Source organism: Macaca mulatta, chromosome 4 (genome assembly GCF_049350105.2).
Source record: "Macaca mulatta isolate MMU2019108-1 chromosome 4, T2T-MMU8v2.0, whole genome shotgun sequence".
Taxonomy (NCBI): domain Eukaryota; kingdom Metazoa; phylum Chordata; class Mammalia; order Primates; family Cercopithecidae; genus Macaca; species Macaca mulatta.
In genome coordinates, this window is record NC_133409.1 from 69,462,378 (window position 1) to 69,477,297 (window position 14,920).

Below are 14,920 nucleotides of genomic sequence, written 5' to 3' on the forward strand. Positions count from 1 at the left end.
GCATGCATCTGCACTGACTCCCTGTGACTGGTTGGGGAAGGAGTGTGTTTCTGTGGGAAGAGCTATATAGAGACTTGTCCCTAAAGAGGGATCAAGTGACCCACTGTGGGTGGCTGGCAGGAAATGGGATGTCTTACAGGAGTGTAAAGCCATGCATTAGTGAGAAGGAAGGACGAGAACTCGTGAGCCAGTCTTGAAAGCTGCTGTGCCTGGCTGATGGAAAACACGTCATGCGATGTATACATATGAAAACATGAAGGCAGTGGGTACTGCGTGTGAATGGGACTGATCCTAATTCAGATATAGCCTGTGATGATCCTGGCAGGTAGGAGATGCCTAGTCAATCAGGGTGGCTATTTTTGGTTGGCTCCTACCTGACACCTGATAAAAATTACCTTTAACTCTCAAAATTAATCATCAGCAAACTCCTCCTCCTGTTTAAATATACTGTGTTAAGGTATAAAACCTTTGAAGTGACAGTATAGGGTTTCAGTGCCCAGGCTATTGTCAGCAGATCCTGGTTTGAGCATGACTTGAGGAATTTACTCTCTGTATGACCTCAGGGGAGTGATGGAGCCTTTCTCAGCTTCCAGGAAAATGGGATTAATGGGACCCACCTCCTAGGGTTGGGATGAAATGAGAGAATGCATATAAAGCCGACAGCTCAGTGCTTAGCAGTAAACTTTAAAATAACAACAATGATGACTGCTGGGTATGGTAGCTTATGCCTATAATCCCAACACTTTGGGAGGCTGAGGTGGGAGGATCACTTGAGGTCAGGAGTCTCCTGGGCAACATAGTGAGACCCCATCTCTACAAAAAAAATAGAAAAGTTAGCCCAGTGTGGTGGTGTGTGCTTTTAACCCCAGCTACTGGGAAGGCTGAGGCAGGAGATTGCTTCAGGCAGGATTTCCAGGTTGCAGTGAGCTGTGATCATGCCACTGTGTTCTCGCCTGGATGACAGAGATCCAGTCTCTAAACAAAAATAAAGAAAAAAAAGAAAAAAGAAAAACCAATAATGATAAATAGCAGTGAGGAGTTAAAATTCAGATTATGTAATAATGTACATTTATTTTACTGATTTTTTTCCCCATATTAAAAACCCTTTGGGCTTTACTTAATTTTCCTTAATCACCATGTTTCAAATTACACCAGTAGTCCTCTGATTATAATTAAGATGAATCAGTTTCTTATTTTCAGATGCTTAAAGTGTTGCCAAGACATTGCATCCCTCCACCACCTCACCAGCCATTCCCATTTTCCACTTTAAGGATTAGAGCCATGTCTAATTGTGTCTGTCTGCTTCCTTACCTGGCCTGGGACCTGGAGAGTAAAAAGGCAATTTAAAAAAGAAACAAAAAGCTGTGTAAAGTTAACCTGATGACAAGGAAAACAGAGTTGTAGGAAAGGAAGTCATCTGGGGGGATCATTCTCAAAAAAGTGGTTAATAAACTCACTTCAAATCTCTGTCTAGTGAGTGCCTACTGCAGCCTCATACTGGGCTTTACTCCAGGGGATTCTGGTAAACGGGGTGTTGGCCCATTTTGAAGACTTTAAAATACAAAGTCTTCAAAGACTGTATTTACATGCATTCAAAAGCAGATAGATTATTTCAGAAATGCTTTGCGTTTTTTTTTGTTTTGTTTTGTTTTGTTTTTTTTTTTGGTAGCTACAAATAATGATAGGATTTACACTATAGAAAAAACAGTAATAGGAGGTTGCAAATAGGTCTGGAAAGATATTTCAGTATGCAACAGGACTTCATCATGGCCATCTGTCTACCTCTCTCTGTTTTAGAAGCACTTTGGCATATGAGAATATTGTCAATGTAATTTGGAAACTGTGCAATTTCGAAAATAAATATTTAACAAGGCAACAGAAAATTAAGTTTTTCTGCTACATTATTACCGTAAAAAGGCCTCTTTTAAGGACTTTTCTAACTGTTATACCAAAAGGTAATATAAGGAACTAATTTTAGTGTTATATTTATACCAAATTGCTTTTCCATTATTATGACTTTTTTAGGTTTCACCACATTTATACACATCCACATGAAGTCAATAAATGACATCACTCTGAAGTAAATAAAGACAATTGATTTTTTTCTTTTTCTTTCTTTCTTTTTTTCTTTGAGATGGAGTCTCACTCTGTTGCCCAGGCTGGAGGGCAGTGGCATGATCTCAGCTCACTGCAACCTCCACCTCCTGGGTTCAAGCGATTCTCCTGCCTCAGCCTCCCAAGTAGCTGGCACTACAGGGACGTGCCACCAAGCCCAGCAAATTTTTGTATTTTTAGTAGAGACGAGGTTTCACCGTGTTGGCCAGGATGGTCTCGATCACTTGACCTTGTGATCTGCCCAGGCTGGAGTGCAGTGGTGCAATCTCGGCCCACTACAACCTCCACCTCCCAGGTTCAAGCGATTGTCCTGCCTCAACCTCCCAAGTAGCTGGTATTACAGGTGTGTGCCACCACGCCCAGCTAATTTTTGTATTTTTGTAGAGACAGGATTTCATGCTGGTCTCGAACTCCTGACCTCAGGTGATCCACCTGCCTCAGCCTCCCAAAGTGCTGGGATGCAGGGGTGAGCCTAAGACAATTGATTTCAGTAATGATTGTCAGAGTGTAGGAAAAGATGGGCGTCCAGTTGTTTTAAGAACTTTAACGTATTAATACTAATTCTATTTCTAAATATCTTGTTCATAAATGTGTTTTTGCTTAAAGTCTTTAGGGGAAAACCAAACAAATATTCCTAATTGTCTTCAAGCAAAGATGTATTTCTCTTTCTACTCATCATTTCTATTTTTTGACAGAATTCCTGTTCCAAGTTTCTTTTTCTGGGGAGAGCTGCTACCTCCTGCCCCTTCCTAGGCCTGGCTGGCCCTCGCCTCACTACGAGAAAGCTCCCAGCTCACCCCCTTTCAGGAGGAAGTAGGAAAACAATAGAGGGGACTGAATAGGCGCCTGTATCATCTGTCACAGCTTAACAAGAAGCCATTCCTGACATTTTTTACCAATGGTTTATGTACTGCAAGTATTGTAGATGGTAAATGAGGCTGAAACCACCCAATTTTTTATTCTTTTACTCAGACATCTCAGAGCCATTAACAGAGTTCCACACATTGAGATCAGCCTCTATATCATATCTTTCTTCCCGCTTTGTCTTCCCCTCTCTTTCTCTTTTTCCTTTTTTTTTTTTTTCTTTTTTTTGGAGTCTCACTCTGTCATCCAGGCTGGAGTGCAGTGGCACAATCTCAGCTTACTTCAACCTCTGCCTCCTGGGTTCAAGCAATTCTCCTGCCTCAGTCTCCCAAGTAGCTGGGATTACAGGTGCCCGCCACTGCGCCTGGCTAATTTTTTTTTCTTTCTTTCTTTCTTTTTTTTTTTTTTTTTTTTTGTATTTTTAGTAGAGACAGGGTTTCACCATGTTGGCCAGGCTGGTCTCGAGCTCCTGACCTCTGGTAACCTGCCTGCCTAGGCCTCCCAAAGTGCTGGGATTACAGGCATGAGCCACTGCTCCTGGCCCAACCCTCTCTTTTTCTTTCTTCCCTTTCCTTCCCCCTGCCCAAAGCTATTGCCAGAAAGATTGTGTCCCATTCCTTCTACATTGGATTTTCAGTACATTTCTCTGTGGTGTGGGGTCTAGACTGTATGGACCCAGGGAAAACACTGTCCCCACAGTAAGAGCTTTTTTGTATCCAGCCTAATGCAGTGGCCAGAGACCACGATTCCCCAGATCCCGTTTCTTTGGCTGTACCTTCCTCCTCCCTAGATGTGCACAGGGAAAGAAAAGAGATTCACTGGAAGGTTGGACTTCTGATTCTTTTATCTATAGGCTACCGCAGGACATTTTACTATACCCTGTTCAGTGGCTTATTTGGAAGAAAGATAAAGGGCTTCTTTCATTTGGAATGTGTTCTTCTGTACTCTCACAGTACTTTGTAAATAATTCTTATAGCACTTAAATAGTCAAACTCTGAACTTCTTTTACATGTTTTTCTCCCTCATTCTCCTTTGGGCACCTACAAGAGGGATAAAGCTCATATCCTCATCATTTCTTTTTTTTTTTTTTTTCTTTGCTTTCTTTTTTTTTTTTTTTTTTTTGAGACGGAGTTTTGTTCTTGCTGCCCAAGCTGGAGTGCAATGGTGCAATCTCAACTCACTGCAGCCTCTGCATCCTGGGTTCAAGCAACTCCCCTGCCGCAACCTCCCCAAGTCGCTGGGATTACAGCTGCCGACCACCACACTTAGCTAATATTTTTGTATTTTTAGTAGAGATGGAGTTTCACTATGCTGGGCCAGGCTGGTCTAGAACTCCTGACTTCAGGTGATCCACCTGCCTCAGCCTCCCAAAATGTGGAGATTACAGGCGTGAGCCACCGCGCCCGGCCCTGAACCAATGTCTTATCAGTCACGATGTTCTGAAAGGGCACTCTTTGTGCAAAAGACAGTGGCTGGAAAATCAAACCCCTATTTCTTCTTAGAGCTTGGGCCCTAGCAAGAACAAAACGAGCCAGTCTGAGCACATGGAAATCTACGATCTGGATTAACTAGGCCAAAAGTAGAACTGTCTCCTTTCACCACAAACCCCCAGAGATGCCTTTCAACATTTCATCTTGGCTTGAAGAAGTCCAGTCCGGGGGGTACCAAACCTTGGAATAGCCCTGCCCAGGCCTCTGCAGATGGGGCCTGCTGGAGCTGGCCCTGGCTTGGTTTTACCTCACCGGCCACCTAGGAAGGAAAATCAGAGAACAGAAACCAATGGGTCCTTCTCCCCGGAGGAAGCAGCCCCGCTGTCTCCATGCTACAGCCAAAAGGAAGAGGAGACAGATGTGTCCCCATGTACTCATTGACTTTAACTCACTCATGCCACAGTGGATGAGAAAGCATCCTTCCTGGGAGCTGGAGAAACAGCAGCTTCCTCCTTAGGGTGTGAAGTGATGGGGAGAGAGGAGCCCCAGACTTCCTTCCACTGAAAGCCCACATGGCTGATTAGTCACTTCAACCGTGCTGTCACCCTGGACTCCCTCCTTTCTCTTATTCTCCACATCCCATTAAATACCTCTCCTGTCCACCTGACCCAGGGTTAGGAGTTGGTCTGCGCACACATGTGCTGCTGCACGCATCACCTAACCAGCCTCCCCAGCAGCTTTATAGCTTCTCCCCTATTTTCTTTTCCTTTCTTTCTTTTTTTTTTTTTTTTTTTTTTTTAGACAGAGTTTAGCTCTCGTTGCCCAGGCTGGAGTGCAATGGTACAATCTCATCTCGCTGCAACCTTTGCCTCCCGGGTTCAAGTGGTTCTCCTGCCTCAGCCTCCCGAGTAGCTGAGATTACAGGTGCCTGCCACCAGCCCCGCTAAATTTTGTATTTTTAGTAGAGATGGAGTTTCACCATGTTGCCCAGGCTGGTCTTGAACTCCTGACCTCAGGTGATCCACCTGCCTTTGCCTCGCAAAGTGCTGAGATTACAGGCATGAGCCACTGCACCTGGCCCTGTTTTCTTTATTGATGATGAAACCATCTTTAATCTCACCACGCCCTTCAGTGGTTACCACCAGCTATGTAGCATGGAAGATTCTGCGTGACCTTTCCCGGCCCCCATTTAGCCTCATCTAGCAGTGCAGGACCACTCTCAGGGGTCTGTGTGTTCAGGCACACGCCCCGCTCTGTCCAGCTGGTCTCAGCCCTGACATCTGGATGGCCTGAAATCTAGCCCTTTTCAACTCCTTTTAGTGCCCTTTTTGTTACCCTGTGCCTTTGTTTACCCATTTCTGGCCTCCTGGATGTTGTCTCCTTCCTCCTTTCACTGTATTGAAACTTCATCCTTCAAGATTCAGCTCCACCCTCACCTTCCCTATGAAGCCTCTCCCTTCCCTGGAACTGACCACTTCTGCCTTTCCTGCCCTCTCTTGTGAACTGAATATTTATCAGTCTTGCTGCCAAAACGCTGTATTCTATTTATTTGTTTACACTTGGCTCTTCAGCTAGACAGGGAGCTTGCTGGGGGAAGGGATCGTGTTTTATTCATTTTTTTTTTTAATTCCTAACTTGTAAAACAGCACTTGGCACACATTCTTACATTCTCAAAATAAAAAGATGGGAGGAAGGTTTGTATAAATGAATGTTAATGTGCTTTTAAGCTGTAAATTACTATACACATGTAAGTTATTCTAGTTTCAGAGGCATCCCAATGTAATACGTGAAATTTGAAAGGCAAGTTTTTGGATAAACAGAGTACTTTCTAGAAAAGGTAGAGGGGTTGGAGAAATGAAAAAAGATTATTTCTGAGGGCCGGGTGTGGTGGCCCACACCTGTAATCTCAGCACTTTGGGAGGCCAAGGCAGGTGGATCACCTGAGGTCGGGAGTTTGAGACCAGCCTAGCCCACATGGCAAAACCCTCTCTCTACTAAAAATACAAAAATTAGCTGGACGTGATGGCGCATGCCTGTAATCCCAACTACTCGAGGGGGCTGAGGCAGGAGAATAGCTTGAACTTGGGAGGTGGAGGGCGTAGCGAGCCAAGATTGTGCCACTGCATTCCAGCTTGGGCGACAGAGCAAGACTCCATCTCAAAACAAAACAAAACAAAACAAAACAAAAAACTGTAATGTGATATCAGAGGAAGAAGGGAAGTGGAGGAGCCATAAACTAACCTATTTCTGGGCATCTCATGGAAATAAGGTAAACTCCCAAGGGTGCTGAATTTGCCTTCTGTCTCAGTTCTTCTTTCTATATCATGTCCCTGCTGAATGGTTATATAGATCAGAGCTTCTCAAACTATTCATGGTGAGGGGCAAGTGTGTGTGTTTTCTTTCCATCGATCACACACTGATTCTTTTGCAAAATACAATTTAAAACAGAATACCAGAAAAGTTAGAAGAAGAATAAGATGTACAAAGTACAAGCACAAATTTATTATTAGGTTGATATTAAATCATTCTGTAAACTACTGTAAAAAGTTTCTGCATGCTTACTTGATGTCTGTACTTATCTCCTAGATCAGCAGCAAACAGTTTGCAAATTGGCTCCTGCCCACTTCCCATACTTTGAATAGGACCAAGTCAGATCTACTTGGATATCTACTTGGATATTTTCAATAACAGATATTACAAGGAATGAAAAAGTTAGAGGAGGATGCTCGGGTGCAAATCTTATAATGATAGAGATCTTAAGGACATAAACTGATCAGAAAATAAATAGGAGAAATTTTAGATCACAGAAAATCATTCAAATGGTGAAAAGCCCTTTTTTGTGTGTACTCTCTGCTCCTTCCCTCACCAAAGTAAATTCTTTGATCCTCTTGGAGAATAATTGTTTTCAGTACAAAAGTTTTAAATTGATCCTTCATAGTTGTTAACAGTAGGGTAGCCATAGGTGCTGACATCAAGCCAATAAAATTAATAAGCAGCATGACAGGCTCTAATAAATTTCGTTGGTGTCCTTACTCTGTCATTTCGGGCGCAGAATGAACTATTATTATCACCAAGCTTCAAACCACTCATTTTGGCTACAGATGATTACAGCTGTGAATACAGGGCATGCTGCCATAGTTTTCAGGAACTAGTCTAGGGTTAAAGTATTATATTTAAAAGATGTGCTTATGATCAGTGGGGGGAACTAGTTATGACCATACAACTTTGATCTGTTTTCTAGAGTCATCTACAAAAATGTGGACTCCTCATGATCTGTTTTCTCAATAATTTCTGAAGACAAGCAACTTTTAAAATTTAGTTTCTCTGTCATGGACTCTGAGGTTTTTGAAACTCTTTGAGCTGGCGATGGGCCATCGGTTGTTGGATGCAGGCCACGGTTCTTTGTCTGTAACCCCAGATGAAATTCTTTAAGCCCCTTAACTCAATCTTTCTCTCACATGAAGAATTTAGTATCAGGTTTCTGCAAATGAGCAAGCTTAACACTTGAAGTAAGAGAAAGGATTGTTCATTCTCTCTTTAAGCCCCACTGCGGAGCCTCTGAATTCAGCCAGGTGAATGTGGCTTGCATCCGCCACCTCTGCCCGGCCCCTCATCCTGCCATGCTGGTGTGGCTCATGCCTATCTACATCCTTCTGTTTTACCTTCTTAATTTTGTGTACAATATGCCCTCCAAAATGTCCAGCAAACTCTTAAGCTGCTATTAAATACAAACAGTCACTGCACATTGAGTATTAGTCCCTCCTTTTGGACCATATGTAATTTAACAGAAATATCGATGAATATATTTATTTTGAGGGAGTGTAGGGTTTATATGTTGTTCAAAATGTACCATTCTTTCAATTCTGGCCTCCATTTGTTTTTCTTTTTGGGTCTTTTTTGGGCCTGTCCTATGCAGGTACTCAAGCTCTTATGATTGTTCCATTTATAACAGTAAGGAGAGGGCCAGGCGTGGTGGCTCATGCCTGTAAATCCCAGCACTTTGGGAGGCTGAGGTGGGTGGATCAAGAGGTCAAGAGATCGAGACCATCCTGGCCAACAAGGTGAAACTCTGTCACTATCAAAAACACAAAAATTAGCCGGGTGTGGTGGTGCACGCCTGTAGTGCCAGCTACTTGGGAGGCTGAGGCAGGAGAATTGCTCGAACCCAGGAGGCAGAGGTTGCAGTGAGCCAAGATTGTGCCACTGCACTCCAGCCTGGCAACAGAGCGAGATTCCGTCTCAAAAACAAAAACAAAAAAACAGTAAGGAGAATAGGCCAAGCTATTTGGGGATTTTAATGCCAACTACTTTTAAATCTTTTGAATCTACTTTATTATTGAGGTGACTACTTTCTTTTTTTTTTTTTTTTTTTTTTTTTTGAGACAGAGTCTTGCTCTCGCTCTGTCGCCCAGGCTGGAGTGCAGTGGCCAGATCTCAGCTCACTGCAAGCTCCGCCTCCCGGGTTTACGCCATTCTCCTGCCTCAGCCTCCCGAGTAGCTGGGACTACAGGCGCCCGCCCGCCACCACGCCTGGCTAGATTTTTGTATTTTTTAGTACAGACGGGGTTTCACCGTATTCGCCAGGATGGTCTCGATCTCCTGACCTCGTGATCCGCCCATCTCGGCCTCCCAAAGTGCTGGGATTACAGGCTTGAGCCACCGCGCCCGGCCGGTGACTACTTTCTTAAGAAGAAAAGTTGTTACCACAGAGCTTGTTTTGAAAAAAAGTTTATGAACATTGGTTTATGCATAACAGTGATTTTAGTATGAAAGAACTAGAATGAAACCTAATTTGATGCAAACTGTGAAATGTGCTGTTTGAGAAAGTTAATGATGAAAGCCCTGCCTATTTTGCATTGGAGGAACCTAAAGAACATGAGAGAATGAAGGTGGATTAATAAAAGGTATAAGAAACAATTATCTAATGGTTCTTATATTTCAGCTTCTCCTTTCTCTAGCTGCATCTAAACACAACAGTGTTTGCTATTGGACATTGGAATGCAGCTCTGGTGCTGGGATTTTCATGGTCTGCTTGACTTTTCACAGAGTTACTTCCTCTAAATGCCGCAGATTGCCATGTTGCATTTGGGAGGGAGCCATACTTCATCGTTCAGCCTAGGGCAAGGACTGTATTTATTTTTTATTTTACGTTATTTCAGCTGTTTTCACTTTTTTCTTTATTGTGTTCCTGCCTCCTACAGAATCCTTTTTCAAGTCTTGCTAGGGAAAGGGGAACACTCAGTTATGAACTCTTTAGCACACACGGGGCAGAAAGCAGCCTTCATCTTTCTCAGCAGTTCAAATCTCTTCTAAGCCATGTCAGTTTAACCCACTGTGGGTCTGAATCCACAGCAGATCTGCCTGGGAGCTGTTTCTATGTTAAAACATACAAAATCAATTGAGAGTTTTTCATGGCTCATTACAGCATAGTAGAGAGCATAAGTAAGTTATATGCTTATTTTTTTCACTTAAAAAAAATAAGTTGGTATTTGAAAAAGAATTTGCTTCTATAGTTTGACAACAGATAGTTTTGTGACTTAAAGGTTATGTTTAAAACAATTCTGTCAGTTCAGAATTTTTATTTCTGGCTTTTCACTATATGAATTTTAGAGCATGTTTTTATCATACCTATCAGTCAAAGAAACAGTGGACGATGTGGTTATAGCAAAACTGACGTTATGGGCACTGTGGTCCCCTGTAGCCCCATCTAGGGAAGCTCTAATATATTTAGGGGGTAGATAGAATGTATACCATACTCTTTCTCTTTGCTAAAACTCTTCGTTCTATAAATAGGTGAGTATTAGGGCCAGTAATAAGAGAGCAACTGTGTATTCTGAGTTAATGAGCATAATAGTATGATAATTACTTGAAACAGATATGAAAGATTCACTGGGCATAATTAAAGGTGACTTGGAAAGGACAGGAGTGTTTAAGGCATCCTTCTCATTGATCTCACAGGATTACCTTGACTGCATCAGGGACCAAACAAAACTTCCCCTGGGGACTGAAGAAAGATCAGCCCTTTTTGGAAACATACAGGATATCTACCACTTCAATAGGTAAGTTAATATTCAAAAGATCGTTCTCCCATAGGAACATTATGAACATTTCTCAAATGAATGCAGCCTGAGAAACTTTACCTGTAAGCCCTGACTCAGCTTCATACATTTTTGTGGGCTATTATGTCATGAAGCTTTCTACTTAGAAGTATCCTTATTTCCTTATGAGTCTCACATGTATTCCATATTCTCTCGCTCTCCATCCTCCTGGCTCAGAGAAGAAACCTATTTGCCCTGGCGGGGCAATGACATCTTTTCTTCCACAATACGACATGAACAGGACATCCAAGAATATGTACTTGCTTAGTCTCCAGGATCCCAGCTACACTGGATTTTCTATAACTTTTCTTCTACCTGGGGAGTGGGCTGGACACAGTAAACATACAATACATACTTCAAGTCATAACATACTAATGCAATTGAATTGATAATTTCAAATAATCAGTTTAATTAAAAATGTAAGTATGTAGCAGACACTGGGCTAGAAAATTAAAATAGTAAACAAGACAGAGAGTGAATAAATAAGTTATTTTATTAATGCAGCTTGAAAGAAAACTTAGGGCCAGACATGGTGGCTGACACCTGTAATCCCAGCAGTTTGGTAGGCCAAGGTGGACAGATCACTTGAGGTTAGGAGTTCGAGACCAGCCTGGCCAATATGGTGAAACCCCATGTCTACTAAAAATATAAAAATTAGCCAGGTATGGTGGTGCGCACCTGTAATCCCAGCTACTCGGGAGGCTGAGACAAGAGAATTGCTTGAACCCAGGAGGTGGAAGTTGCAGTGAGCCAAGATTGCACCACTGCTGTCTGTCCAGCCAGGGTGACAGAGCAAGACTCCATCTCAAAAAAAAAAAAAAAAAAAAAAAAGGGAAAGACACAGTTAGTAGTCTGATTAAGAGCACAGAAGCTAGTGTACAACATACGTGAGTTTGCATCCCAGCAAAGCCCTCTGTATGTGTTGGGTGAATCTTTAAAGGGAATGAAATTAACCCCTGTATGTCAGGTGTTTACTCAACTCCTTCTTCTCGCTGAGGCTCCCTGAGTATCCACACATACCTTACCTTCTCCACTTATCCTTTTCCTCATGGCACTCCTCAATTTCTAACATACTATATGATCAACTTTTATACTATGCCTGTTGTTTCTTTCCTCTCCACCCTGACTCACAAAACACTTACTCCACAAGGACAGGAGTCTGTTTTGTTACTGTCTAAGTGTCTAAAATGGTGCCTGGCCCATAGGAGGCATCCAAACTTGTATTGAGGGAAGGAATGGAAATAATAGGAAAATCTCCCTCATATGGTTACGGTGAAGCTCCCGTGAACTGATAAACCTACAGTGCCAGCACAAAGGAAGTACCAAAATATAAGCCCATGATGTTCTTGATTTTGCGATAGTGAAATCCCATTATAAAGTTCTGCAATGTCCTGTCATTTTATGACTCAGCTATAAACGCAAGCTCAGGCCTACCCATCTTGGCTTACTATAGTTGGTAAATGTGAGCTCCTTGAGGGCAGGATCTCCTTTGCCACCCTTGAATCCCAACACCTAGCACAAGCCTGACCTCTGGGAGACAGGTTGCTTGACTTGAAATGCTTATCCTTTAATTCTGAAAGCCTAGGTTGTAGCAAGTGTCAATGTTACCACAGAACTGTTTTCATTTGACGCAGACTTTGAAAAACAGTTTGTGTATTTTGCATCAGTATTTCTCAACCTGGGCTACCCACTGGAATCACCTGGGAAACTGGATCCTACCTTCAGAAATTCTGACTTGTTGGTGGGACCAGAACATCAGAATTTTTCAAAGGTCTTCATGTGCAGCCATGGTTGAGATACACAGTCTAGATAAAATAAACAAAATAAAAAGAAAATAGAGAGAGGGCGAGGAAACTGAATTGGAGAATCCAGAGTCTACATGTTCATTAGTAACGTGCTGGTGTGAAAGCCAGCCCTCATTGTGCAATCACTGATGATAAAATCCTGTGAGCCCCTGCATAGTTTCTCCTTCCAGAGCCCACTGCTGGCCCTGTAACCCAGAAGGAAGCAAGAGGGCTAGATCCTGGGAGGCCCCTGGCCTAGGTCTTCTGTGGTTTGGCTGTGAGTTGATGGTAAGGCATATTTATAGAGTGCTTGCTCCATACCAGAGGCCGTAGAGCTTTAGATGCATTTTCATTTCATATGCATTATCTGAGCCTCTCTGACTCCAAACCCCAGGCATTCAGCCACGTGCCCTCTTGCCAGAGTGGAGCCTTGCTTCTCTGGTTCATGAAGTGTGGCTTACTCCAGGAGGGACTCCCAATCCCTGGAGTTTAAATCTGTATGTGTCTCCTAATTTAAAGAAAGATAAGAATGAGGCCGGACATGGTAGTTTACACCTGTAATCCCAGCACTTTGGGAGGCCGAGGTGGGCAGATCACAGGCTGGCCAGCATGGCAAAACCCTATCTCTACTAAAAATACAAAAAAAATCAGCCGGGCATTGTGGCACATGCCTGTAATCCCAGCTACTTGGGAGGCTGAAGCAGGACAATCACTTGAACCACGAGTTGGAGGTTGCAGTGAGCCAAGATCATGCCACTGCACTCCAGCCTGGATGACAGAGTGAGACTCCATCTCGAATGAATGAACGAACGAACAAACAAACGAGTTAGCAAGAAGTGATCTTTGCAGTGGACCCCAATCTGCAGAAGTTAGGTGGTGACTGAGATTTACATTCCTGAATTACGTCTCTGTTCTTTTCCCTCTCTTTTTTTTTTTTTTTCTGAGGCACAGTTTCACTGTATCACCCAGGTTGGAGTGCAGTGGTGCGATCTCGGCTCATTGCAACCTCCACCTCCCGGGTTCAACCAATCGATAGGTGTGTCAATTTCAAAGATACACCTATCTGGCAAATCTGTGGTTGGGGCTTGAAATAACTTTCAGCTTCTGTTAGTTCAGGTCTAAGTTTTTCAAAATAATATAATAATACTGTGACCAACTAGGCAAGACTTAAATCTAAAATTAAAGAGAGCATAAAGAAATGGTATTATGCTGGCCTGAAAAATTCAACTGACTAGGTTTCTTTTTTCAGCGAAGATTTCCAAAATACAGAAAAGCACAGAAAGACATTCTGTCAGAGAGTCAGGCGTGGCTCATGGGAGTCTGTCATATTACTCCTTTCTTTGTGCCTTATTTGCTTTAAAATTTGTTTGAAGCATAAAGACATTATAAACAATATTGAATCCAGTTATATCCCCTTCCCCAGTCACATTCCGCTCCGTGAGGAATGGCACACTGATGTGTTGGTAAACCAGTTCTCCAGCATGGGGAAAGGGGAGGGAGGATCTGGAATTTATAATGTTTTTTGATTTCTGTGGTATAAACACTCCCATCACAGCAGATTTCAAATTACTAACACAACATCATGAACATGGAATTAAGAAGAGATGTGCAGAATTGGCTCAGGGAAGCCAGTGGAATCTGGCTTAGTACACAACCGTGCTGGAACTGCCATCCAAAACTTGGTGTTTCCTTCCCAAGCATGGTTTTGTTGCCATTACTATATATACGAGTATTTATTTAAAATGTGTAACATGCTGTGGGAGGCCCAGGTGGGAGGACTGCTTGAGCCAAGGAGTTTGAGACCAGCCTGGGCAACATGGCGAAATCCCATCTCTACAAAAAATCAAAAAGTTAGCAGGACATGCTGGCACATGCCTGTGGTCCTACTACACAGGAGACTGAGGCAGGAGGATCACTTGAGCCCAGGAGTTTGAGACTGCAGTGAGCTATGATGACACCACTGCTCTCCAGCCTGGGCAACAGAGCAAGACCCTGTCTCAAAAAAATAAAAGAAGTCACATGCACCTATTTCAAACATGGCATACATGGTGTCAACTTATAGGTGATTTTCACTCAACATTGTTTTTGGGATTTATAGCTCTAGTTCATTTAACTGCTATGTATTATCCATTGGTGATGATCTATCTCTGCATTTTGCCAATTGCGTTAAGATTGAGCATCTTTTCTTGTTGGCCATTTTTATTTCTTCTGCAGTTTTCTGGCTCATATCCATTGCCCGTTGTTCTACTGGGATATTTCTTTTTCTTATTGTTATATAGGAGTTCTTGATGAATTCTGGCTAGTGATCTTTGCAGATTATGTGAGATGTAAATATCTCCTACCATGAGACATGCCTTTTAACTTTAATTGTGGTCTATTTGAAAATAAATTGTATAATGTGTAAGTTCGACTACACTAAGTATACTTTTTATAGTATGTAGGTTCTATGTTGTGTGTGTGTGTGTGTTTTTTTTTTTAAGTCCTTTCAATCTCAGGGCATAATATACTCTATTTTTTTCTAAAAGTCTTAAAATTTTGTCTTTCACGTTTGTCCTTAATGTGCCTAACACTGATAGAGGCATGGTGTATGGTAGGAAATCTAAACTCTTATTTTCATGTGGCTAGCCAC

General features: G+C 42.5%; 1 protein-coding gene across 12 annotated transcripts in view; it reads left to right on the plus strand.

The window, feature by feature from the left end:
• Nucleotides 1–14,920, plus strand: part of PLEKHG1 (pleckstrin homology and RhoGEF domain containing G1) — a 241,729-nt gene that overhangs the window by 159,518 nt on the left and 67,291 nt on the right. For all 12 annotated transcript variants that reach the window (XM_077999539.1, XM_077999544.1, XM_077999541.1 and 9 more), the window contains one exon: nt 10,368–10,468. In XM_077999539.1, coding sequence (XP_077855665.1) covers nt 10,368–10,468 — 101 coding nt within the window. The remainder of the gene's footprint in view (nt 1–10,367; nt 10,469–14,920) is intronic.